Source organism: Hippocampus guttulatus, chromosome 8, assembly GCF_054856545.1.
Source record: "Hippocampus guttulatus isolate MCC_2025c chromosome 8, RoL_Hgut_1.0, whole genome shotgun sequence".
Taxonomy (NCBI): domain Eukaryota; kingdom Metazoa; phylum Chordata; class Actinopteri; order Syngnathiformes; family Syngnathidae; genus Hippocampus; species Hippocampus guttulatus.
Window position 1 is genome coordinate 7,165,238 of NC_141268.1, and position 27,930 is coordinate 7,193,167.

Sequence of the window (27,930 nt, forward strand, 5' to 3'; positions counted from 1 at the left end):
TGCAGCTTGTCACTCCAGCTGCCGACACCGTGGCATTGAAGAAAATGCAATGACTGGCCAAGTGGTCTATCGTTTCAAGTACTGTAAAGATGTGAATGATACGGAATCTTAATTAGTAACAACAGGAAACTGAAAACTCAAGTGGAGACCAGGTTATAACACTTATAACACTTTTTTCATCACACACCATCATGTTGGAGGTTTGCATACCTTAGGAAAGTTTGATTCCATCTTGCAAGCAAGGAGGAAGGTGATATTGACGAAAATTCTCTTGACTCTAACCAGTGAACTTCAAATTACGTGATTACGTGAGGGTGTGGTTTCAATTTCAAATAAACACCAATCAGAGTCAAATCCAGCAAGTGACACCCCATGTTAACAATGCATTTGTGTTACATCTTCGACTGCACAGGCTATTTTATTACCGAGTGGTGTGAATGCAACACCGGCATTCTGTTTTTATCATTGTCCCTGAACTTTTAACACAGGCCGATTTGCAGTGTGGCTAATGACTGGCGTGAAAGTGACCTGAGAACATTGACAACAAATGCATTTGTTTCACATCTGAAAAAGTGTATTTGAAAAAGGGTGAGCTGTGTTCCTTTATCTTGATTTTGTATTCTTTGTATTATACGTGGGTCACCTCTTTGCTCTTGTAGCGCATATACAAATACTAACATGTCACTTAAAACATGGGCAGCAAAGGTAATTTGAGCCTGCAATGAATGAAATGTTTTGAAACTGGAACAGCTTGGAAGTCGACCAAACTGATTGTGTTCCAGTTTGGCGGTTCCAATATGAGAGAAGACGTTCATGCTGAGGCCTTTTCTCAAATGGGACAAAAGTGGGCCTCTTTTGAGTGGCATCCTGAGCCTCTGATTTGGTCAAGTCGGGTCATTGTTCCCGAAAAATGTCTGTTATTGTTTCCATCAAAAAAAAAAGACAAATCCAGGTGCTCTTCCTCCTCTGCCATTGTGATTATTTTCTTTCCTTTTCAAGTATTTGTGTTTATGTCTTGGAAATGCAACCATTTGCTGCAGCAGTTTGTAACAATTGAACATTGTTGATTGAGTCTATTTTTCTTGCCCATTTATAATAATAATAATAATAGATTTTATTTATAAGCGCCTTTCAAGACACCCAAGGAGTGTATACTGGCTTAAAACAATGGATTTTGTTTTCTGTAGCCTCACAGATGCCGCAGGATTGAACAGCAACACAGTTTCTCAATGTGTAACAGATATAGTGCCACCTGAGCATATTATGAGTGTTTGACAAACGAACTGTCTCTCGGTCAATATTTTGGTCTTGACTTCCGACCAGAAAATTGTGATACAAATGTATTTAGTACACTTTGCAGTTCGAATAACATTTTCTGGTAAAATATGCCTAAATACGTCAACCAACACTTAAACCCACCAAGGATTAACACCATATGTGGGCTTCGCCTTTTCTATGGCTCCCACAGAAAGGCACCAGTGACAACAAAGAGGAGATGGGATTTTGCGTGAAGGAACTTCAGTGTTCATCTGAATGAATGGGTTCCCACAAACACTCCCAACATCTTTTAAAAAATCTTCAGAGATCAGTAGACCTCCAAATCCATATTTTCACTTCCAGTATTTGTCATGGCCAGGTGTCCAAATAATTTGGTTTTCCCTGACATTGTTTTCTCAACATTTCAAAGGCAGGAGATGACGAATTTTAGAGGATTCACGCCCAAAACTGTGCCGCTCCCAATTACTTTCTTTTTTTTGGGGGGTTTATTTTTTTTTTTACATACAAACCAGCTAGGCCACTTCCGTCTATCCAAAACAAAAGGTAGTGTGCAGTTTTGGTCTCTTGAATTTGTTGTTTCAAGCCTTTGGTAACAAACATGGCAGATCAGCGGTGAAAGATCATTCGATCACATGTGGACGCCATCAAAAAGCTACTGTTGGCAGGCTGTGCCGCGGGTGTGTGGAGCCCACTGGTTGGAAAAGGATGTGAAATAGTACTTATTAGCACGATATTGGGAGAAAAAAACATGCGATATGCGATATGGGTGTTGAACATTTGACATACAGTATGGAGATAAGCATTTTTAAAATACATTTCTCTATAGTCTTTTGGTAACTTCAGAAAGTAACTTTTCATTTCTTACCCTTGCTTTTAAATGTCTTTTAATTATTTGTTTATAAATGTTCTTGAATATTGTTCATAAGTGTTCCAGTCATTTTAATAAGTCAAGTCAAGTACAGCTATCAAAAGAACATTTAACATAAAATGACAAAATAATACAACACAACACATAAGACACAAACAGTCGTGCACTCTTAACCACTTTTCCTGCATCCACTTTGCTGTTTGAAGCAGTTATAGATGAAAGAGGAGCGGATCAAAGTGTCACAAAATTTACTCTTTAAAGGAACAAAAGTCCCATTGCATGACTCGCGGGTGAATCTTTTGATAAAAACGAAATTGTATTTGGGGGGGGGGGGGGGGGTGCTATCGGGAGAGGGAGGGGGAAGGCTTCAAGGTTTCTCGGTGCTTCAAGAACGGGCCTGACTGCTATTGGCTGAAAGGGAGGATGGGCCTCGCCGTTCGCAGTTAAAAGGGGCGGAACAGGAAAACGGAAAAGGGGCGTCAGCGCCACGACATATATCAACCCAAGCCGGTCCCGGAGTCAAACTAATCGCGCTGTCTCCAGCCCCGAAACAAGTAAAAGAAACAGGAAATCTACCAAAATACAGATCGTGAGCAGACTTTTTCTTCTGACCAGGAAGCTACGGGACAAATACGAGGCGAAAGGGAGCTGGAACGACATCGCAAACGTTTTGATTGTTAAGTATTAAAAAAAACGACGAGGAACGGGACTTTTTGGGATAAACAACGTTAAGGTTAGAAAATAGACTTTTCTCCTACTTAATGTGAAAACAGTGCAACAACTTTAAAGTTGTGAGACGACGAGGAAGTTTTGCTATTTTTCCTTCCAACACTTCAACCGAGAAGAAGACGTCGAAATAACACAAGTCGACGTTGCCTTGCCGACGCTGCCATGGATTCTGGAAAGGTAACTTTTTCCAAACCAGTTCTTTTTTCTGATTATTGCTGCAAACGTGTGTTTTTCCGAGTGAGGTCAGTGAGTGCACGACATTAATTACCCATGATGCAGCTTGCTGAGGTACTGGATGCTTCTATAATTGTGATGCTGCGCAAAAGTGGTATCGTTCTCGCACAGCACTTTCGAACATCTATTTAAAAATTGTATTGCAATCCCTTTCACGATACAAAATGTTGTCCAACTATGCAAATTCATGTCCTCTAAATAAACACTCAAATCTGTTTAATGTTGTTTACGATGCGCAGTAGAAATGCTCTTCACAGATTTGTTTAGCCTACTGTTTTTGTAACCATTCATTGATATTGTAAAAAGGGCCATACATACATATTGAGATCAAATAAGTGGGGGGCTGCGGAGAGAACCAAAAACATCTTTGTTAAAGGTGGGGAAAGTGTTGCCTCGACCAAACTGAGTTTGACACCCCTGTCAAACAGAGATCTGATGAAAGGGCAGGAAGGACATAACCTGTATAAGCGTGAATGCTTGCTCAAGCGAAGAGTCTGTGTGCAGAGTGAATGGGTTTGAGTTGTCGTCCTGACTGAAGCACAAAGCTTTGCCCACTGCTAATCAATGGCATTGCTCGATCATAGCAATTACTAAGCTTCCAACTGAATACAGCTTAAGCAATGAAAGCAACTGAACAGAAAAAGTGATACCAAGACATTGCTAAAACATAATTGCACTTAAGCGTCCAATGAATTCAATCAGTTCAATTTCCATCCTTACAGGCCACATTATATATCATCAATTATATTAACTGTGTTGTTTGTTGGTTTTTCTTGACATCTATGTGCAAATTTGGAAACCATTTGAACTTTTGGTCATTGTAATCCCTGTGACTCTTTGCGCAGAGGCATTTGGCTCAGTTTTTTTTTTTGGGGGGGGGGGTCGATATTTACATACGATACATGTGATTGTGACATGCCATAAGATGCATATGATTGCAGAACGTAGATTAGACCTGCTACTGAAGATTAAAAGCTAACTGTACACATTACCGGGGGCAGTGTTATTGGTGCTTCAATATAAATTTGTCCTGAAGGCTTGGGAAGCAGCTTTATTTGCAGATTAAGTGCGGGTACGTCAACAAGTGTTTTGCTGAAACACAATATCCTATGGTGAAGTGCTGTCATTGAGTGAGGCATGTCCTTATTAAAATGATCCACATTAACTAGAATGAAAAATAATTTGGAATTTTGTCATTTAAGATTTGTGTGTTGATTGCTGGGAAATAGACAAATTAACCTGACAAAATAAGTTACCTCTTGGGTTACCAATGGTGTCGCAATTCAATCACCAGGGCGACTCTTGAATGTGAATTGTCATCTGCCTGTGTATGTGCCTTGCCAGTACAGGCTGTTTCCCAGGCAACTGGTAAAGGCTACAGCTGACCTGGGACCCTGAACTCGATAAGCGGTTTAGAAAATGTATGAATGAAGGCTTCCCACATGTGTATCACATGTGTTTCTTTCTTCACCCGTCCACTACCCATCATTCAAATTAATTAGCAATATGCACAGTCATTGTTTGTTCAGCTCACCAAACACCAAGCAGCTTTGAAAAAAACCTCAATGCTAAAAAGTTGTTTGTCAGCCGAACACTTTATTTGAATCATTCCAAATGGTCGAAAGCAGGGGTGTCAAACTCATTTTTGTCGAGGGTCACTTTGGAGTTATGTCTTCCTTCGAAGGGCCGTTATGACCGAAGAAATGTTTACTCATCGCATCGTATTATTACTTGTACACACACACGCACAAAAAGACGGATTACGAGTTTTGATATCAGTCAACTATTCGTTTGTTTCTTCAATTATTGTTCAAGTGAGTGTAAACCGGCTCACAAAATTATTTCGGTACAGATACTTGCTTAAGCAAGTATCATGGAAGCTGACACATATGATTTGTTTTCGCGGGCCACATAAAATGACGTGGCGGGTCGGATCTTCCCTTTAGACCACAGGTGGCTTGACTTTGACACCTGTGGTCTAAAGGGAAGGTGTGAGGCCTTATTTATACAGTACCAAAGTTTTATTTGTACCGTTGTTGTGAAACGAAACAGGTTTTTATCTGGTGTCTGATAATGCTGTCTCTGACTACATCCTCACGTTGTCAGACAGGAAATGCAATGAGACATCTAAAAAACAAATGTTTTGTGATTTAGTGACACAGTCCCCAAATCAAGTAAATATGTCGATGTTAATCAAAAGAGAGTCTCAAATGGCTTTACAAACCAATTGTTGACAATTAACGACATCCCCTGATCTAAACCCCTTTTTTAGTTTTTCAAGGAAAAGCTAAAAAAAACAAAACATGGGGGTGAAGGAAGGGGTCACAGATGGAGGGAACATTTAGCACGCGTTAGAGTCCTTTGAATTAAATGAGTCGATGCAGAATGCTCCATAGCAAGTGGTCCATTTCAGATGTTGTCCCCGACAGTCTGTGTGGAATTCATATAGCAGAATCAGATTCAGTTATCATCAGCTCGCCCCCTCTCCAAGCAGGGGAAGAGGGGTCAGGAGGGAGAAGAAGCATTTGTAAATCACCCCTGTGTGTACTTTAAATAAGTTCAAGATCATAAAAATAAGTCTTAAGTGGACATTTAAACATTTTGACTGAGGTAGCGGCTCTCAATTTCATGGCTCGGGCATTCCAGAGCACTCGATCCCCAAGAAAGACATTTTTTTTCTCAATGTATCCTTAGCTGTTGTTGCTTTAGCCTTCGGCACTTTTCCCCTGTGATCGTCTTGTACTCCCACCCCACTTGTCCCCATCGGCTGGATGTTCGCGATGGCTATGATAGGAATATCCAGCCCCAATTTCCACGCATCAGTCCAGAGGGAGGCTATGCGCTACATCAATCCAATAAGGGCCAGCCATTGCATTTTCAAACCGCACAAGTTGCACACATACTTCTCTGCAGCTCTCGTTCCTGCCACAGGGAAACGTCAATGCAAGTTTACAGCAAGTTGACCTCAGAGCTGCAATTATGCACTTGTACATTGATTTCAGACCAGCTTTGGCAAGTGTTGTGACAGCTCAATTTAGCGGCTCTTGATTCTCTGAGATGTGTTCTGTCAATGCCATTCTGCGTGTAACACACTTAATACCTACATGGTAGCCATCGCTAATGAGCTGCACGTTGCCACCTTTCCATCTTAACTCTGAACAATGTTTTGCTTGTGTTCCCCGTTTTGCAAAGAACAAAATTCTAATTGGGGTTAAACGGACCCTTGACTCGGCTTATTTGGACGGGAAGCCGTGGGGGTCGTAACGGGCTCAGGGGCTCACGTTTTCTCGAACCTCCACACATGGCTGCAAAGCCGACGCCTCCTTTTTGATGTGCTGCCTTCCATTGCCCTTGTAATGAGACCTAGCGAGATCAGTCTGCTGTAGAATGAACAAGCCCTACCACTGTATTCCTCAAGTGAACTTGTCCACAGAGTCAATAAATCATGAGACTACACGAAGGACCCCCTGATTTGTCACACACTAGATTTATTTTAAGATGAGCTCTGTCACCAAGGTCGTAGTGTTTGCTTTAGCGACGCCTAGAAAAGAGCACAGCTCATTTTATTGGCCCTACATGTGACCGTCTGGTATGTTGGCAAATTCAATCGCATTTTCAACATACGTCGACAAACTTAAGTTAGATCAATGCTTTCCAAGTTTATCATCCTCGCGAGACTCTATTCACAGGCCAAATAAGATCATTGTTCCAGAATATTGGAAAAAAAGTTCAAGAATAACGAGGCTTACCAGGAAATGTTTGGCACACTTGTGCACCCAAATTACATTATACGGTATTTTTGTTCCTTCCTTCTCAAGAAGAGGAGATGGGAGAACAACAAACTACACTTCAACGCTCAAGTGGAGGAGATTTGCTGGCAAGTGATAATGTCGACCGATGTCGAACTGCACCGGTTTATGTTCTTCTTTGCTTGTAACAATAAGAAGTAAGGTCACCGAAAGGCATTGATGTTTGACCTTGAAATCAACATAATTCACAGTTTTGCGTGGAAATTTGGCCACCGACTTAGGGCTTAATTAAACTCGATTTAGAAAAAAAAAACGGTCTCACCATCTGCTTGGAAAAAAAACAACCCTCAAAGTTGGGGAATTAAAACAAATTAACCGTAAACAATTTGGTCTGGACTCTTCAGTTGTTTTTAGACTTAAACCTGACTGGTAAATTAATTGGGGTGTGGGTGGGGGGTTACGGAGGATATAAAAAGTCGACACACTCAAATGGCAACATTTTGTGATGTAATAACTAAAATTAGTCGAACATTAAACAGTTATAAAAATTTTCCACCATTAATATGATCTACTGGCTTATGCAACTCAATTGAGGAAAACATGATTTTTTTTTAGACCGGGAAAGTAAAAATAAACTACCATAATGTGGTTGCGCAAGTGTGCACACCCTCTTGCAACGATGTGGTTGCTCACAATTAACCAGCACATGCCTGCCACCATTTAAAGTGCCTCAGATTTTTTTTCCCCCCTCAAATAAAGTTCAGATGTTGTAGAAGACATCTCTCATTTTTAGACTTTCTACCAGAGGCCTGAAGGTTTTGTTGTTACACCGATTGCTATTTTGACCTGTTCATAATTCATTGACTTATTAAAGTTTTTCTTCAAATGGTCTCCCCAACTGTCCCAAAGCATGATGCTGCCACCTCTGTGCTTCACTTGTTTGTATGGTGTTCTGAGGATTATGTTCATTGTTGTTTGCAGCAACATTACCTTTTGGAAAAAAGGTATGTTCCATTTTTAAATGAGTTTGATTGTGATTAGCTAATCATGACCAACCCTAGTTATGAGGTTGTGTGTACTTGTGCAACCACATTGTCATTGTTTTCCTTTCTGTTGTGTAAAATCGGTTTTTTTCCCCTCCCAATGTCGTCATAGGTTAGAAGTCAAATTGATGGTGGAAGTCAAATTAATGGTGGAAAAATATTTGAAATGATTTATCTTTGTGCTCTTAAAGACAATTCTGTCTTCAACGAACCAAGCATTTGCATTTTTAGGAACAAGGTCCAAAACAAAAAGCTGAGCATGTGAACGGAGTAGGTGCACTGCACACGTTTTACATCCACTGCACGTGTTTGGAAGGAAAGTTCTGGCAACCAAAGGACTTAGAGTTTTATAAGCAAAACAGAAAAAAAATGTGTGTTTATTTAAACAAATTAACCGCAAACACTTTCATCTTGAGTCATCCTCAAGATTTAGTGAATGGGAGAGACGTGGTCTGAAGGGGAAATACATGTTTTGAAGCAATATTCTGACAGCGAAAGGAAATGCTATTTAGTTACATGTTGTTTCACTGCCCACTTTTAATCATACAGGCAAGAAAACCAACATAAAGTAGAGAGGTTTTCATTAGACAACGAGGGACAAAGTCGGAAGTTGGGGACACACAGTTTATTCAAACAAAATAACCATAAACACTTTCGTAAACTGAGGTTAAGACGAAGTTGATGGGAAAGGTGCTGTCTGTCCGAAGTATTCTTTTTGAAGAATAGTTCAGGTGAGAAAAGATGGAGATACTTGCTATAAACATGTCCTGCAAAACATCTTTTCATTGGTCGCTTCCTTTGTACACTTTGCTGACCTCTCTGAATTATTTTTAATGAACTACTAATAAAGTGATGACCACGTGTCGATCATGTGTTTTGGTGTCGTTCAAGTTGGGCGTAAGTCACCAAGCTGATGAAGGCTTTTGCCACACGCCAAAGCAAACGAGTATTTGAAACTGCAGGTCAGGGGGATGATCTTGGTGAAGTTGCAACGGATCACGTATTGGATTCCCCGCGGATATGAAAGCTGAGCTCACGGAGGTGGCATCCTGTGGAGCGACGTGATAGAGTCCTCATAGGCACAGCCTAAGGGGCTACCCAGCTGAGTTGAAGTGCAATCAAAGCGGATTTCATCAGGGTTACTTTTGTCCTGGCCTCATATTGTCTTTGAGACAATACATTAAACACATTTCTCGAGACTTCAAAGCAGCCTTGTAGTGCAGCAGATCAATAAACTCACTGTTGGCATTGGGTCCTGAAATTGAGTCACCGATAAGCTTGTTTTTCCGGTCAGCTTCCCCCCAAAAAACAAGATAGAAATAGAAAATACAAAATAGAGATTTGTCTTTGCTATTTTAGAAAATCTCTTTGCCCGTTAAGTTAAAAAAAACTGGCAAGAGAACACTCTGGATCCTTTTGACTTCTTTTTAGCTCTTGAAAGACAACCCCCAATTTTTAACTGAAAACAAATGGGAAAGTGGTTTGGCATCACTGTGGGCAACTGGTTTGCAAGTCCGCCTCGCTGTGCAGAGGTGCAGGGTTCTGTTCCAGCTCCAGCCTTCCTGTGTGGAGTTTGCATGCTCTCCCCGTGCCTGCGTGGCTTTTCTCCAGGTACTCCGTTTTACTCCCACATTTTTTGGGGGTATCTGAATTACTCAAGGACTCATTTCACCCCGAGTTGACGGTATGCTCCCATACATGCGACTTACATGATCCACGAGGGTTTTCGATTTCCTCTGCTGCATTTACAGTGAATGTGGACATGTTGCCTGCACGTTAACGCGCATTTTTGTTTGTTTGGTTTATTTTACCAACCAATCCGGGGACGTTGTGCAGCTAAAACCGTGGTCCTCGATCCGCGAGGATCAAAGCTGATTCATTGCACCACTACTCGTAGTTGTCCATAGATGGAGATGAAGATTAAGATAAAACATTTTCCTTTGACTGTCAGCTGCAACGAGACACACTATATGAAAACCCATTGCTATGTGGGTTGAATGTTTCCTCTGAGGTTTTCAATCAGGCCCAATTAATCAATCACCTTTCTGGGGCCTCCAACGTGTCTGAAAACTCACTCGTTTAAAGTTGATTTACTCTGGTTGGAGTCGGTGTATTATCAGGGTCATAAACCAGCAAAACTCACTCAGGAGCATCCTGTGGAAAGTTAGGGGGAAAAAAATAACCCACCTGAGACCTGACTCTCTAAAGACCTGACTCTGCAGTGTTAACCAGCTGAAGATGAAGAGTCTTCCCTCTGTGGGGAGCTGAACTTTAACAGCCTGTCAACAGACTTAATTTGCATTTTGCAGTAATGACTCATCCCTCCAAAAATCACATGGTTAACGTTTCACAAGCAGGGACCTCACGTTTGCATGCTAGATTTAAGTCATATTGTGGCATTTACACGAAATAATCAAGTGTGTGTACAATACATGAGCTTCCCTTTGCGATTATTTATAAGATGCTGGATTCCTGAAGCGATTACTGACTTTTGTTAATCTTTTTTGTCTGTCTTTCTTTTCTTTGACATCGTGTATGTTCAGCCAACCAATGGTCAGTCAAGATACCAACAAAACATCTCTCTGTCTTGTGACCTATGCGATATAGAAATTGTAGTGAAGTGTTAAAAGCAAATAAAATAGCTTGAATTTTAATGTTAGCTATGTTGTCCCACCTCATTGAAAATAAGTGCTACTACTCACAGCATGTTGTGGCAGAAGAAGGCACACAATGGCTTCCTTTGAGGCGACAAGGATACTAAAATTGCACGTAGGGCGTGACTTCATCGTTTCCGCAACACTTAAATGTCATGATGATCCTGCTGCCCTGTGTACAGACAGAGGTGTAGGAATCTTCCACTTGCTGTGTGCCATTTAAAGGGGACGCAGCAAAATCGAACATGTCAGACCAAATTAAACACTTCTGGAGTCTTGGTATGTAGGCGAAAGGTCAAGCTGGTCGATTTTTCTCCAACCCTCACTGTGTGTCATTCATCGCTTGCTGTATTCAAGTGTTGAAGCAAGTATTTGCACATATTTCTAGTCTTTCCCGAGCGAGCCAGCTGTCAAGTAGCCAGCGATGGCTTCTCCCACGGAGATTTTTTTTTGTTTACTTATATATGTAGATGAGTCGATTATTGGCACTTTATCATTGGCTCTTTAAGACAAAAAAAGCCTACGTACCCCAAAGTGTACTGAGCAATGCTGTGGTGCGCTTTATCGCACACAACACATCCTTGTATGCGGGCTTAGAGTGGCTTTAATTTTTTTAATAGCGTACGTCACAGTACATGCTTTAAATGCTTGATTTTTTTTTTCCTTCCTCTCCATGGCCTTCACAAAAAGTGTCACGCAGACTGCCACTGCCCCAAAATTGCTTCTTCAAAGTATGTGTTTTCTTTTTAGCTAGTTTCCTTAACCCAGAGTGAATGTTATCATTGGTTCAGTCTGAAGGGAAAAAAATGGTATGCAGTTGAAAAATCTTGATGTAACCTTTTTTTCCTAAAAATCTATAGAACATCATAAAATTCCTTCGGCCCAATATGTGACTGTGCCCCAAGCTTTTGCTCGTCAGTCTGACATAAAGGAAATTAACATGCATTTCTCTGGTTTATTGAATTTGCGTTATGGGGGCAATATCGTCTAAGCTGCTCAGCTCCATGGGGTCCTGATGCTTGGAGAGAAGCCAATATTTAGGGTACAGGCATCTGGAGGTTCCCCTTGGAGCAATTTATAGTTAAAATCAATTGCACAGAGACTTGGACTTCTCTGTTTGAGACAAAGACATACCTGCTCGAATAGTTTCTTTCGGTGTCACACAATGTGTGATATGGGATGTCTGGAATGTTTTCTAAGACATTACGTTCATTATGCTGGTTATAATCAGCCAGTGAGGAGCTAATGGTCAAAGTCCAAAACATGTCCCAATGTGGACAACCAATCTAAATTCTGCTCCCAGACAACCCACTGTTTCACATAAATGTGTTACATGCAGATATAACATTCAACTCTACCTGCTCGATCAATTAATGGCAGAAATGATCAAGACTATACCCACTTGGTGTTATGTTTGCGGATGTTTTTGCTGCATGCGATACATGCAGGATCGATCCATTCCACACAGTAACAATGAGTACAAAATCTATTCAATGTCTCCGGTATTTAGTCCTAACTCGAACCGATTGAGGCACTGACATACATCACTTCCTGTTTTTCTCCCCATGCAGCAAATCACCTTCCCATTGATGCTGTGTGTTGGGACCGCCGTGATAGGATCCCTACAGTTCGGATACAACACGGGCGTCATCAATGCACCTCAAAAGGTAAGAATATTATCAAGTTGATGTTGATCCACATGTGGTCTCACTCTCACCCAAAGTTAGCTGTGATGGGCTTTGACTCACCCATGCCCCTAGCCAGGATATTTACAGAAAACGGATTGATGGATGTTAAAGTAGGAGAAATCCAAAATATTTTGGGTCTGCAATCTTGTCCCGTGCCTGTGATGTGCTGAGCTTAGGGCCACAGAGTGGAAAAGGGGGTGGGCTTAGTAAAGGGCTAATAATAGCTGCATTAGGGGCTTATCAGCTCCAAGGACATCTTTATTAACAGACTCGGAGTGATTCCTTTGTAAAACAGTGCCCTAAAATGGGCTGACTGACAGCAGGCTAGAAGAGGATTATTGAAGGAAATGAAAAGGCACCTGTTCCCAGGGCGATGCTGGTAGTAAGAAAACATTCTTATGAACAGCCCCCCACCCCCAGGGTCAATTTGAAGTTTATTAACATGGACGTTAATAAAGCAGCCAATTTCCGGGAGGATGTACAGTGAGACTTAATTTTGTGTGGGATTTTTAGACCCCTGTTGGTCTGGGGTACCCTGCGGCCTCACAGCACACAGGGGTCTCAGGTGTGTCACCAGACAGGCCCCACCTCTTTATGGCTCTCTATTTACCTTTTCTTTCGACTGGATCCTCAGCTGTTTGATATGCAGACACGGGCAATAATTGAACCTGCCCTTACTGCAGCTATCCATTTATACCTGACACTGCTTCATAAAGTAATTGGCGAGAATGCATAAAAAACAACTGACAAACAACAGTATCTGTTTAAGAAAAAAAATCTTTAATTAACCATGTTAGGACATATGGGGTTTCTGCCTGATAGCGAGCCACGTGATGTATTTGCAACCAGTCCAGGGCATACCTCGGTTTGCTCAAAGTCAGCTGAAAGAGGCTCCAGCTCACCTGTGACTCCAATATGAGAAAGCCACTCCAAAGTGCGACTTAGAGTTTCATTTTGCATTCATACAGTCAAATCCTATTTATCTTTCAGTGTAGTGCAAAAACAAAATCTCCCTGGCTTGGGTGTCTTCACATGCGGAACAGCATAGCACAGTGAAAATGGGTGGCGGTGGGGTGGGGGTGGGGGGAGGGTGCATTTGGCCACATGGATCTAAGCGGTGTGAGTGCTTACACATGGGAGTAGAAGGGGGATTTGGTCAGTGTGTTTTTATTCACACACTCGTGCGTGGTCATGTGAAGGTTGCAAAACAGCTCCCCAACACATAATCATTGCTTTGTATTAATGACCAAGTAAGAGGATATAGATTTACCACAATTTCTTTGCATCAACACTTGAGGTGTTTGACAGGAAATGCCCCGTATACTTTGACTTTTCATTGTAAGACTGCATGAAAGCACCACAGAGTTTCTGAACTGTTTAGATTTGAACAAACCCCAACATAAAAGTGGCCGCCATACACGGACGTCCCAATTAAAATCTCAGCACGAGCGTTGTTGGTTTTGAAAAAAAGTCTTCTTCCATTGGCGTATACACACCGAATCTGCCGTGACTGCAAGAGATTTTTTTTCTTTTCTTGACTCACTTTGTTATACATTGCTCACCTAGACAACCTGACGGCCATCACGGACGACCCCCGCTGACAGGCCGGCCGTATGAATGCGCAGCTTGTTTTCAGGCCGTCTGCTTCCTTTTGCCAGCTGCTGGATGGGCTTGCGCAGTAGTCTTCGCAAGTAACACAAGCCAGGGGTCAGTCAGGACATTTTCATGCACTTTGGCTGGGATAGGGGAGTTGACTGTTCATCTTCACTACCGAGAGTGGCGCCCTCTCCCACTTGAGCCGCTTAGTATTCCTGGATTTATCCATCCATTAATTTATTTTCTAATCCGCTATCCTCACAAGGGTCGCGGACATACTGGAAACGATCGCAGCTGTCTTCAAGGGGCAGTAGACGGGGAACACCCTGAACCGGTTGCCAGCCAATCGCAGGGCACATTTAGACAAACCATTCTCACTCACAATCACAAAGGGAGACAATTTTGAGTGTTCCATTGACCTGCCATGCGTGTTTTCTTTGGAACGTGGGAAGAAACTGGAGGACCCGGAGAAAACCCCCATAGGCATGGGGAGAACATGCAAGTTCCGCACAGGAAGGCCGGAGCCACAATCGAACCCTTCACTTCTGCACTGTGACGTGGATGTGCTAACCAGTTTCCCATCGTGCCACCCTTCCTGGATTTAATAATGTCTAAATCTCAGCTCGATTAGAGGTTATGGCTCAGATCAACTTGAGTTTTTAAAGTAGTAAAGTTGTGCAATGCACACCATATTGAACGCAATAGTTGAAAAGGACATGATAACAAAAATGGTGAATGAGCATTCGCCATCGAACTGAGACAAGAGGAGACTGAAGACAGCCAGAAAACGAAGCACTCTGGCCAAAACTGTGTAATTGGTGGAGAAGGATGAGGCTTTCCTGTACACGTATTTTATTCTCCCTCAGTGCAGAGACAAATTTTATCCTGAGAGTAGACTGAGGGCAACAAGAAATCGGAGCACTCCAGCCAAATGGAGACTTTGGATAAAAATGAGAATTTTCACTATTTACTTCTTTCAGTAGAGGAGCCAAATGTTAGACCAAGAGGAGAGCAAAAGCAACAAGAAAAAAGCGCTGCAGTCAAGTGGAAACCGTGGAGGAGAGTAAGGGTCCTTATGTATTTACTCCTAACTGCAAAGGAGACAAATTTTATTCCAAGACTGGTGACGACAACAAAAAATAGCAGTGGAGCCAAATGGAGACTGGAGCCAGGTGCCTGAACAGCTTTTATGGTTAAGGCACCAAGTTAAACTAACATCTTTGTATGTCACCAAGGCAGCATGCCATCTGTTTTGCATGCTGCATTCGTCCTGCACTTCCTGATCTGACGGCTTCTGTGGTTGAATACCTCTTCAAACCCGGTCAGGGTGTAACTGTGGTAAACTTCCAGCCTTACCTAATGCCACGTCTGTTCTTTATCTGCTAATGTCTTATTTAGACAAGCGAATGCTTCCGGCCGGCAGTGAGTGATTGATTAAAAAATAAAAAACGCACCCCAAAAAAACCCCCTCACTCGCATGTCAGCCTCGATGTAAGTGGTTTGGAAGGTCATGAGCAGAGGGCCGCTATGTGATAACAAGGATCTCTATGCAAGTGTGAGGCGATAAGCGTGCTCCGCGCTAAGAGCAGCCAGCAGAAGGGATATGGCAGGCCCGCTCGTCTCACTGTAGATTGTGGGTCTCATACTGGCGTGTGTTAACCGCAGATTCGAGGTTTACGAAACAATTTGCAATACTGTACATTACTATGATGTAGCATTTTAAAATGTGCATGCCTTCATGTGGCAAAGACCTCAAGTGCTAAGCTTACAGCCCCACTCTCATCCTATGTTTTTCCTTTGCTCTGACTGTCTATAATAAGCCGCTCTCGCACAACTCTAATTGCCCCACGGGGATTTTAAAGTTTTCTGAATCTGAAAATGATAAACCAAAGAAGGGTAAGCTAATGTTAAGAGGAGCCTGCCTTCGCATTGGGGCTATTCAAAGTTTTACTAAAATCTGATATACCCCCATGAACCAATTTTTTTTTAATTGAAAAAGAATCACATCATTAGAGGATTGAAGTCCTATTTTATCAAGAATAGAAGGCTTTTTTTAATTGTAGTCCTTTTTTTCGAGAATGAATGTCTTTTCCAGAATAAAAGGCACAATTTTAAAAAACATGTCTTTTGTTCTTGTAAATGTTACTTTGTTTCCCTTCATGAAAATAATGCCATACTTATCAAAAGTATAACAGTTTCTCTTGACAAAATACATCTTGGATCTTGTAAATATTACTACTTTTTTTCTTGAAGTAAATACATTATTATTATTACAACCTGTTTTAATAAAAAGAAAATATCTGTAATCCTGCAATTATGACTTCTTCTGTTGCAGAGGAATTTGTTGTTCATTGACAACAACTTCCTCTGTAACAAAATGCTTCAGTTTCTTCATGCCTTTCAATCCGGTTTATGCTTCCGAGAATAATAGAGGCTTGCTTCCTCCAAAATACGCTTAGCGTACTTACAAATGTTAAACCACGAGGTTCACTGTATACTCGTTTTAAAAACATCATGTTTAGATTTAGTAATGTATTCCCCATTTTGTGACTTTTTCTTCTTGTTTTTAAGAACATTTGTTGTAGTTGTTTTAATTGGCATTAGAAAAAACAAAAGGAAAATAATTCTTTCCCGTCACGACAGCCCAAAAAGTTTGAGAACCCCCTGCGCTGGTTGACACTGGTCGGCCTTTGAAAATAAACACAAGGCCTATGTGACACTCAACTTGGACATCGGGCGCTTTGGTGGAGGTCAAGCAGCATACTGACTAAGTCACACGTCGAGCGCTGACGTTTTTGGAATCATGTGAGCCGCGGTTCCTCTGACATAAGCACAGACACATGCACACACTCAAACAGGCGGAGTTATTTAACTGCTGCCACTGGCTAATCTGGGGGTGTGTTTGTAAACACAGTTGTTGTGGGGGGCGGGGGGGGGGGCAGTAAATTTGGCAGGCGGAACTTCCTCCTTGCCCGCAATTGTCGGCGATTTGCTGCCATCAGCTGGCCATGTGCAGCAGGTCACTGCTGACACTGCACGCCGATTAAGGAAATGGGAATTAAATTGAGGAGCTCATCGCTGTTTCAGCACAAGATACGCCCCGCCCCCCCGCCCACACTTTTGTTTGCTGGTGTGCCGATTTTTTGTAAACAACATCCAAGATGGGGGGTAATGTGTGCCTTGGCTCAAAGGTTGTATTCGTCATCTTCTTCCTGTCTTCTCTGCAGATCATCGAAAACTTCATCAACGATACATGGGCTGCGCGTTACCAGACGCCCATTTCGGACAGCACCCTCAAAGCCATCTGGTCCATCGCCGTTGCCATCTTCTCCGTCGGCGGCATCTTCGGCTCCTTCTCAGTTGGCGTTTTTGTCAACCGCTTTGGAAGGTACAGCACAAGCACCTCGGTTGTGAAGATCAAGTTGAAGATTTACTTCCTTTGAGCAATGAAACAAATCACACGAGGTCCTCAGTTTACCGTCATAACCTCAAATTGTCCCCGTAAAAGTTACTTGGATCTAAGACTTCTTCAATCTAGATATGAAAATGAAGCATAAACAAAAAATGTTGGGGATATCCTATTACGACCAAGTAAGTGGTTAAGTAAGTAAGCAGGGATCAGCAGAGGCCTATAAGATTATATATCGGTGTCTACATCATACGGTTCCTGCCCAAAGAGCTTTACACATGGACTCGCGTACATTTCACACAGCTTTCACTTACTAGCCAATCTTTTGAACTGTTAAGTACAGCGGGAGAACGCTGGTGGCGGCCTGTCACCGTTTTAACCCCTAAAACACCAAAAGGTTTTGCTTACCTTAACCAGAATTCCGTGTCACATTGCTGCCAAAGTTACAATTCTGTTAGTTTAAAGTGCATCCTCAAATCTTTGTGGAAACCAAAACCAAGTTGGCTCAATCTTTGGTTGCTCCTACTACTATTACTACTTAGGGCTGAACGAGGGAACGACTACATAGGGCGAGGCAATGTAGTGAATGACTGATTCGGGAATAAGGTTGGACATTTGGGCGCAGTCTTCTTTTTCTTCTACACTTTCTTATGCCAGCAGTTGTTGTACATTGATGTATGAATAAAGTTAACTTTTAACTAAATTATGATAAGTCTTTGATTGAAACTAAGAGTCATTTCATTTTTTAAGCCATAACATAATGCCTAGTTGAAGGTCAACTGGGGATTGAACTCACGGCAGAGAACTTATTACCCCTCACTGATGAAGCCATTTGCTCTGAATATGAGATCCCGTCACAGGACACCTTCAAATGCCCTTTTTTTAAAAAAAATTGTGCCCATTTTTTATTTTCATTATTGAATTTTTGGACCGTTCAATGTGACAGGGCGGTAGGGTGACTGCCCTTGTTTGATGACCCGCCTGTGATTGGTACTGTAGCTGGGTAAGAAATGCTCATCAGAAAAATATGGGGTCCCGCAAGAATTTATTCATTTTGTGACATACAGTATGTCGGAAAACTAATGAACGCCAGTATCTAAGAAAGGCTATTGAATAAGACATTTTGTCCATCAGGATTTGAAATTTGCTTCAAGCTGGACACAAACCACTGATCTGATGAGCTCTGCATTGCAGCTAGAGGCCTCTGCTCTACCAACTGAGCTATCAAAGGATGGTTCTGTGGTGAACGTTTTTTGTGTTTCTCCATATTAATAAGGAGCGCATGCACCGGAGTACTGTAAGTATAGAAAATGCTCAAGATGAAGAAATCTGGGGTCCCTCATGGTCGGCCATCATGTCCTGAACTTTGTATTAACTTCATTATATAAGACAGTCCTTGAAGATGGAGTTCAACCAGATTATCTGTGATAACCACTGCAGTCTTCCCCCTTCTACAAACTGAGCTATCCCAGGATGTCTTTTATTTATTTTTTATTGAAAGATTTTTTTTCTTTCTTTTGAGTTTAAATTTGACATCCCACAAAGTTCCCCTTTATTTTCCACACTTTAATGCATTTAATATGCTGCATGGAACAATTGCTTCAACTTCAACCTCTGGTCAATTACATACATGACTGTACTGAACGGCCCTTCATCGAAGTTTTACAACTGATGTACATGTATTGCCACAAGCCTCCAAGTGCTTGTGCTTCTGGAAAAGTTGCAGACATTTAGGTAGGTAAGTGGGAAATGCTCACAACTATACGAAGCTAAATGTGCGCAGCCTACACAGGGGATTCAAACCGGTGGGGCGGCCGCTCAAGGCGCACTGTAACACCTTCTGTGGTGACCCCTTGCTCTAGGGTACGGTGGCCCCAGGCCGGACGCACTTCCTTTGCCCCAGTGCGCCGCGGCTAGCTCGGCTAGCTTGGCTAGCTTGGCCTGGAAAGGCTTGGGAGGCCCTGGGGCTTCGGGGCCAATGGCATTCCCGCGCTTGGCTGCCCGGACCTCACCACTTCCCCCGCGGCTGCAGGACAGTGCTCGCTGCGCTCCTGCCGTAGACGCCCACCCCACCCAATCCCAGCCGTGTCGCACCGCCCAGTTGGGACTGGCCCATAAGCGGTGTCAGAGATCCGCCCTTGCTGAGATGGCCCCCTATCGTGCTCGGCAGGGTCGCGAGGCAAACCCTCGTTCTCTCCTGCCGGTTCTCCATCGCACCAGCACTCTTTGCTGTGGCTACTGGAGACATTGCTGGACAGCGTGTTGCTGCTGGAGGGGATGCGGTACTGGGTCTCGCACTTTGCAAGTGGCCGGGCACGTTCACATGACTCGTGGAAACGTGAAAAAGTTTCCCATCAAACATTTGCGGTATACTTCATGATTGACACTACTCAAAAACCACTTTGTGAGCGTACCCAGCTCCATTAGTGGATGGCACTTTCCTTTTTTCTTTTTAAATTTTATTTATTTATTTTTAACCTTTATTTATCTAGGTACGGTAATTTGAGAGCAGATTCGCATTTGCAGTACAAACCTGGTGGCAGACAGGAGAGTTAAGACTTTGGTAACAAAGAGATTAATTACTGTAAACCCTAACCAAATAAGCAACTATGATATGCCAGGTATGAACCAGCTCCTGACAACCCTGAATAGGATTATCATTATATAAGATGGAAGGTTGATCCACAGTGGCGACATGGGTCAGTGGTAGAATAGCCGTCTCCCAACACAGAGATTAGAGGTTCAATCCCCGGCAATTGTGACCATTTTGAAGTGTCCCGGTCCTTGTGAGATATTGAACCCCCTGCTGCTCCTAATGCTGGGTCATCTGTCGGTGAATAAGGAAACTGTGTAAAACCTTTTAAGTACGTCGGGTAGGAAAAAAAAAGCACCATTTCCACTCTACCGGTTCATATGCAGTACCAAATGTTGCTCTGTCAGCTTGGCTATGTGTCCGCCTCTCCCTTGCTTTGACCGTTTAAAAATATCAGATGTAGGAATTCATCTGTGAATCAGAATTGGGCGACTGGACTTGCATTTGCCATTGGTTTTCATATGTCCATTTGATGTCCTCAGGAGAAACTCCATGCTCCTGGCTAATGTCCTGGCCCTAATCTCATCGGCCCTAATGGGTTTCTCCAAGACGGCATCCTCCTTCGAGATGCTCATCATCGGTCGCTTTGTGGTGGGCTTTTACTCGGGCCTCTCCACTGGCTTTGTGCCCATGTATGTGGGTGAGGTGTCGCCCACGGCGCTTCGCGGGGCTCTGGGGACCCTCCACCAGCTCGGCATTGTCGTGGGCATCCTCATTGCACAGGTACTGTTGATTTTCATTGACATTATTCGCGTCTTTTTAAATTGATGTCATCACCCATATGAGCCTGCCGGCTGATTGCAGGTGTTTGGATTGGAGGCCATCATGGGCAACAGCGAATTGTGGCCGCTCCTCTTGGGCTTCATCTTCATCCCGTCGGTGATGCAGTGCATCCTGCTGCCCTGCTGCCCTGAAAGTCCACGTTTCCTGCTCATCAACAAAAACGAAGAAAATAAAGCCAAGACTGGTAAATTGTCACACTCACAGAAATATTACAAAACATGGACGACTCAAGATCTTAAAATTCAGCCTCATGTTTCGCCTCAGATGGTTTTATTTCTATTGGGTAAGATCACGATAAAGGATAAAATTTTGAAATGTGTGTATTTATATATGTATATACACAGTGTTATATTACTGTTATATTAGTGCTGAAGAAGCTGAGGGGCACCAACGACGTTAGCGCTGACATGCAGGAGATGAAGGAAGAGAGCCGGCAGATGATGCGGGAGAAGAAGGTGACCATTTTGGAGCTGTTCCGCTCACCACTCTACCGCCAGCCCCTCCTCGTCGCCGTTGTGCTGCAGCTTTCCCAGCAGCTCTCGGGCATCAACGCTGTGAGGTTTTTTTTTTCTCTTTTTCTTTTTTACACACATTGGTAAGTGCAACTTGAAACAGGTTTCATTTGCTCCTGTCAGGTCTTCTACTACTCCACGAGCATCTTTGAAAAGGCCGGAGTGGCACAGCCAGTCTATGCTACCATCGGAGCTGGTGTCGTTAACACAGCTTTCACTGTGGTGTCGGTGAGTATCTAAAAGCGCAACTCGACTCCAAAAAAATGTGCTTCAGAAAAAGTCCATCCATCCATCCATCTTCTACCGCTTATCCGGGGCCGGGTCGCGGGGGCAGCAGCTTTAGCAGGGAAGCCCAGACTTCCCTCTCCCTAGCTACTTCTTCCAGCTCTCCCCGGGGGATCCCGAGGCGTTCCCAGGCCTGCTGGGTGACATAGTCTCTCCAGCGTGTCTTGGTTCGTCCTCGGGGTCTCCTCCCGGTGGGACATGCCCGGAACACCTCACCAGGGAGGCGTTCAGGAGGCATCCGGATCAGATGCCCAAGCCACCTCATCTGGCTCCTCTCGATGTGGAGGAGAAGCGGCTCGACTATGAGCCCCTCCCGGATGACCGAGCTTCTCACCTTATCTCTAAGGGAGAGCCCGGACACCCTGCGGAGAAAGCTCATTTCGGCCGCTTGCATCCGGGATCTCGTTCTTTCGGTCACGACCCATAGCTCGTGACCATAGATGAGGGTTGGGACGTAGATCGACCGGTAAATTGAGAGCTTCGCCCTTTGGCTCAGCTCCTTCTTTACCACGACAGACCGATACAACGTCCGCATCACAGCAGACGCTGCACCGATCCACCTGTCGATCTCTCGCTCCCTCCTGCCCTCACTCGTGAACAAGACCCCAAGATACTTAAACTCCTCCACTTGGGGCAAGATCTCCTCAGAAAAAGTCAAGAGGCTGAAACCTGTTCAATAAAATACAGAGGATCATAAAGCATCAACACCATAATTCTAGCAAGATCACAAATGTGAATCCATGTTACAGAAAGGATTATTTTAATGCTTAGTGCAAGGGGTGTTTGTGCCGATCTGGAAATGACCATCGCTGACGTGACTGGAAGCGGCTGCTCTCATTTCCTTTAAATTCAGCAAGAGAGGAGCACGGGTTGCGCGGCGGAAGCATAAACTGACTTGCTGGAATCCATACAGGAGATTGACCCCTATGTTTATCAGGAACTGCAAGAAGATGTCCACATGCAGATGATGTGGTCTATCAAATTCCGAAACGCGCTAGAGGAGACTTGACCCGGCATGAAAATCAAGATGACAGATATTAAACCTGAGCACACATGTGGCCTCAGCAAAAATAGAGCCTCAAGAGGTACTGTAGAATACTGTTTGTCTTACATGTTACACATGTGTTTGTTGGGATTTCCATTAATTTAAATAGGGAAGGATAATTTCATATTCATTTTCATGTCAGTCTACCAGAAAGCAAATTGTATCCAAATAGTGGAACATACAATAGAAGCAAATTCAAACCATATAACAAACTTGCTGGCGGTTCCTCTGAGAGCTTATGTTTATCTGTGCTGCTGTTTTGGTTCGCCACATAGTTCCAATGGATTCGCGGTTAACTAGTGTTCATTGCTTCCAGCTATTTGTGGTGGAGCGCGCCGGCCGGAGGTCTCTGCACCTGCTGGGACTGCTGGGAATGGCCGGTTCTGCCCTCCTGATGACTATTGCCATGGCCCTTCTGGTATGTGACCCCCTTGGGTCAAATCTGTGCAAGTCCTGATTCTCGATGTAACGTGCCCTTTTTGTTCCTGTCCCTCCCCAGGACCAGGTCAAATGGATGTCCTACTTGAGCATCGTGGCCATCTTCGCCTTCGTGGCCTTCTTTGAGATCGGACCCGGTCCCATACCCTGGTTCATCGTGGCTGAATTGTTCTCTCAAGGGCCCAGGCCTTCAGCTATTGCTGTGGCCGGTTTCTCCAACTGGACTGCCAACTTCATTGTGGGGATGGGCTTCCAGTATTTAGCTGTGAGTCACATCATTAGTTTTATATGAAAATGAGTTAATGCATTAAAGAGAATGGGGCATAACCGTGTACTGAGCAGACCCAATTACCACTTTATGTGATAGATAATATGGCTCAGTTTTGATGGATGCTTTTAAAAAGTAACCAAAGCAATATTTAGATTTTAATGCATTTTTAACCTCTGTGTCATTAATACGATTGCAATTATTTACATAACTTCAATTACAAAAAAAATCAAAAAGACTATATGATAATATAAGAAAGCGAAAGACTCATTTTATCAGTCATATGTTATGAGGTTCAAAAATGCAATACTATGATTAGTCATTCATTTTAACAAGAGCTCATTACAATAACTTATCGGCACAATAGTAAAAGACCAAACGGTAAGAAATGAACATGTTTCTGAAATCACAATTTTATGAAAAAAGTCAATTTCATCACAGGAACAATGTTGTAATTATAAGCACAAAGTCGTACATTATAAGATAATGAAGTTTTGATTTTACAGGGAAAACATTGGAATAATTCAAGAGACGAAAGTACAAATATATTGTCTTTTATGGCATATTTTAATATCGCGAGAAAAAAACGTAACATGCAATGACACAATATCATAAGAACAAAGTACTCATTAAGAGGACAAGACTAATTTTATTTCATGTCATGAAAAGCAAAAAAAAATAGCTTAATTGCTTGACGTTGCTCACTAGAATGGCACTCCATGCTTGACTCCCCTTTTTGGCACCACCTGTCCTCCACCATCACCAACCGAGGACACAAACAGAATTTGAAAAACAACCTCGAGGAAACCTGATTGTACTGCATTAGCAGTATTATCATTTCAGATGATTATCACACTTCCTACGAGACATAAAAAGGCAACGTAATGGACTGTATGTTCTCCCTCTTATGTCTTGTGCACAGACGGCGTGCGGCGCATATGTCTTTGTCATCTTCATCGTGCTGCTACTCATCTTCTTCGTCTTCACCTACTTCAAGGTCCCCGAGACCAAAGGTCGGACTTTTGATGAAATTGCATCCGGCTTCCGCCAGAGTGCAGTAACGGGCGGTGAGAAGCACGAGGAGCTCAATAGCCTGGGGGCCGACTCGCAGCTCTGAAGTAGCCCTTCACTGCCAAGTGATGGGACAAACTCTTGATCACCGCAAGGAGGGGGTGGATCGACTCGAGGTGGAAGGCAGGGAGAAGGGATGGTTGGGTCTACTTGCTAGATGGGTCCCGGCGTAGAATCATTTTCACACTGTCAGCACATATCGGTTGTCTTTACCGCGTGTGATCCTCCTTTTACGTCTTCTGCTGCCCATCCCCCACTGACACACACACACACACTTCTCTCCTCCTATGTCACTCAAAACGCTCGACGGGCAGCGTTTGGCCCCGAAGATGTGAAAGAGGTGTGTTGGAAGGTTTCTGATATTTCAAAGAAGGAAGAAGACCGCTCTTTTTTTTCTTTTTTAAAGATCTACTTTTTCACTGAGCGATCATACTGTAAAATGCTGTAACACTGTAGAATAGACTCTCGCACTGTAGCTCCTGCACGGCTTCCTCCTCCAGATGGCGCGCTTTTCCTTGAAATAACTCCCCCAATATGTTACTGAGAAAAAAAGTGTTACCCTTCACAGAATTGTTACAACTAATTTTAATATATATGTATATTACTTATTGATTTTAGAGGGACAATATTTTACTCAAATTTTTGTAAAAAAAAATTGTTTATGTAGTTAAAAATGTTCATGAAAAGGAGTCTAGGACCTCAGTGGAAAAAATTTAAATACCAGGAGAATAAAGTGAAGAAATTATACACTGTTTCTATCCAGTGACTAAAGTTAGTCAAAATTTAATGACACGAGTCCTAACTTTAATTGAATAACGCCCCGATGCCATTGGACAGCCATTTGTTTAGCTCGCGCTACCAGTGGAATTCATCCTTCTCCAGGCTAAAGAAACATGTCTAAAAATGCCCGCCGTCTAGATTCGCTCGCCGTTGCACCCCGGCATGATGGCGCGCTATGCACCGCGGTGTTGGTCAGCACTGCCGAGCGGTACCCCGTCAGCACAGGGAAATATCACGTTCAGTAGCTCGAGACGAGATGATGCGACATGGCAGCGGGACCCTAGAAAGGATAAGCAGTTCAGAAAATGGATGGAAAGTTGCTAAAATAGCATTTTAATATTCCAAAAATAAGTCTTAGCTTATTTGATTGAAATCATACCCTTCCAAGAATCTCGTCACAATATTTGTATTGGTAAAAAAAAAGTGTTTGAGAATGTGGACATCGGCGTGATCAAATACATTATTTCATAACTGAGGCTTTTTATTCCAGTGTGGCTCCTGGTACTGCTGTGCGTGTTCACCCATGATTTTAATGTAGAATATTGAAGATAAAGAATTAACAATACTAATTTTAATACACACACACACACAAAAATTGTGTGCTAGTTACTCACCTTGCTACATCTCCTCTAAGGTTTTTTTTTTGTTTTTTTTTTTGTTTTACCTGACAGAGCCTCATAAACACATGGAAACGCGTATATTTAGAGTGGAAATAAGAAAAAAAAAAAGGACCAAAAAACGAAAGTCACCCTGATTATCCTGCCTTGGATCAGTTCTCCAAGCCTTGCTATGTGTTCCATTGTGGAAGTATTGTTGTGCACTGCCATGTGTTGCAGTCTTGTTCAGCTTGCTCGGCCTCGCAGTCTACTTCTGCTGTATCACTGCTCTCGTCTCTTCTGTTTTGAGGAAACCAGTAAAATGCAAAAAAACAAAAAAAAAACAACTTTTAGCAGCACTTTATTATAAATATCTTCTTATTTTCTCGGAAACAACTCAAATTTCAGTTCCAGAGGAGAGCGGCTGATGGAGCTGATGTCTGTTGAGATGATATTGTGTCATATTTTTATTTTTTAATGAAGCGCTCCTCTAAATTCAGGCCACTTGTTGGCACGATGTGTCATCAAATCAGGACTTTCATCCAAATCATTTGTCATTGCGACCATTCCATAAGTTATTCGCATAATGTTGCTGTCCACTAAAATGCATGTATCTGCACATTTTGTCAAAAAACATTTGGGGAAAATCCTCAATGTAATCAAACTTTTAATGCCATGCTCAGCCCACATTAGATGGCACAGGCAAAAAAACAACAACACCTATTTGCAATTTAGTGTTGCCTCTACTGTCAAGAATACCAGCTAATGATTGAAACCCATTTGGGCAAATTTCCTAGTTGCAGTTTATCCACATGTCCAGAAATTTGTGCAAAATGTCCAAAAGGGCTGGCTGGCTTCATGGCTCCTTGAGACTTTTTAATGCAGCCTGCTTTGCTAGACACGTACACCCACTATCGTTTGGATGGACAAAACAGGCCTTGAAGGTTGAGATTTTGTTTTCTTTTCAGACTACACTACTGGTTTAGGAAGAGCTACTTCAAGCCAAAATGTCTTCTTCAGGCACGGGTCCGTGAGACTTTTTAATGCATCCTGTTATGATAGACAGTCCACCCAATTTTGTGTCACTCAGTGAAACAGCTGTCCGTGGCTGATATTTTTTCATCTTTCCCAGGGGTAATTTCTGAGGAAAAAATGGCTACTTGTAAGAAAAATAGCCAACTTCCAATTTATTTTCAGGCATCTGTCCTTGAGACTTTTTTGTGCACTTTGTTGTGGATTGAACTGTCCACCAAAGTTCGAGTCGATTGGCGAAACCAGTGGTGAGGGTGGATTCTATTTATATTTTTCACCTGACGTCGGAGGTGCTAGAGTCTGAAAAAACTCCAAACCAAAATGGCCAACGACATTTTTTTTTTTTCTATTCCAGACACAGGTCCATGAGACTTTTTCATGCGTACGATCATGATTGACTTGTCCATACAAATTTAATATGGTGTTGTGGGGTTATTTTTTTCCAGCTTTCCTGGGGGGTGCCACTGAGGGACAAATGTATTGCTTCAAGCCAAATGGGTGGAATTAATGTTCAGTTTCTGGTCCTTGAGACTTTTTTTAAATTTATTTTGTGCATTGTGTTATAGACACAACCACCGAATTTCAGATCAATCTGTCATACTCGGGATACTTTCTCGGGGGATCACAGAATATTTTTTTTCTCCCCCTCCTCTCCTGGACCCCTAACATACAGACCTTTTCACCAGGATGCACACTCATAAAAAAGATAAATAAATGTGGAGCTACCTGTTTATTTCTTTATTGGACAGCAACTGTATTTTGAATGACTTTTTTTGTTTTGTTTTGTTTTGTACCAGCCCAACTGTGCCTTTCAAGTGACCTTTAAGTGCACTCCATTTGCACAGAAAAAAATGGAATTCTGTAATACTGATGCACACAAGCCTTTTAAACATCATCTTGTAAATAAAACACCACAGCCACTTGCAAAAAAACAAAAATGTTCACACCATGAGAAGGATTTTTTCTTAGACTGTTACTGCAAAGAGGAGTCTACTTTTGAAAAATGTATTTTACCCTCCAAACACTTTTATTCAATCATCAGATATTACATGTTGACGGAGTGAAAAACAGTGCTCTCATTTTAGGGCACCAAAAAAAACAACATTGTAGTGTTTTAATAATTAAAAAAAAACTAAATAAACGTGTGTGTTGTTTTTTGTTTTTTTGTTTTTATTTTGTTTGGGAAGGTGAACCTCATTTGTGTTGAAGCAAATGTTAAAAACGAATGGATGTCCTGATTGTCAAAATTGGCTGAATAAAAGAAATGATGCAGACGCAA

At 42.5% G+C, this 27,930-nt stretch overlaps 1 protein-coding gene across 1 annotated transcript; it reads left to right on the top strand.

The window, feature by feature from the left end:
• The first annotated feature begins 2,645 nt into the window (after positions 1 to 2,645).
• slc2a1b (solute carrier family 2 member 1b) lies at positions 2,646 to 27,930 on the top strand. The gene is made up of 10 exons (XM_086116906.1): positions 2,646 to 3,052; positions 12,127 to 12,222; positions 17,067 to 17,227; positions 20,324 to 20,564; positions 20,646 to 20,808; positions 20,991 to 21,178; positions 21,260 to 21,364; positions 22,783 to 22,884; positions 22,966 to 23,169; positions 24,095 to 27,930. Exons 1-10 carry the CDS (start codon positions 3,038 to 3,040, stop codon positions 24,287 to 24,289), a joined length of 1,470 nt encoding a protein of 489 aa, XP_085973032.1. The 5' UTR covers positions 2,646 to 3,037; the 3' UTR covers positions 24,290 to 27,930.

What these genes read in the sequence shown, in the direction of transcription:
- slc2a1b (XM_086116906.1), top strand. An exon ending in TCATCAATGCACCTCAAAAG is followed by an intron (nt 12,223 to 17,066) that starts GTAAGAATATTA and finishes TCTTCTCTGCAG; the next exon opens with ATCATCGAAAACTTCATCAA. An exon ending in TGGGCTTCCAGTATTTAGCT is followed by an intron (nt 23,170 to 24,094) that starts GTGAGTCACATC and finishes TCTTGTGCACAG; the next exon opens with ACGGCGTGCGGCGCATATGT.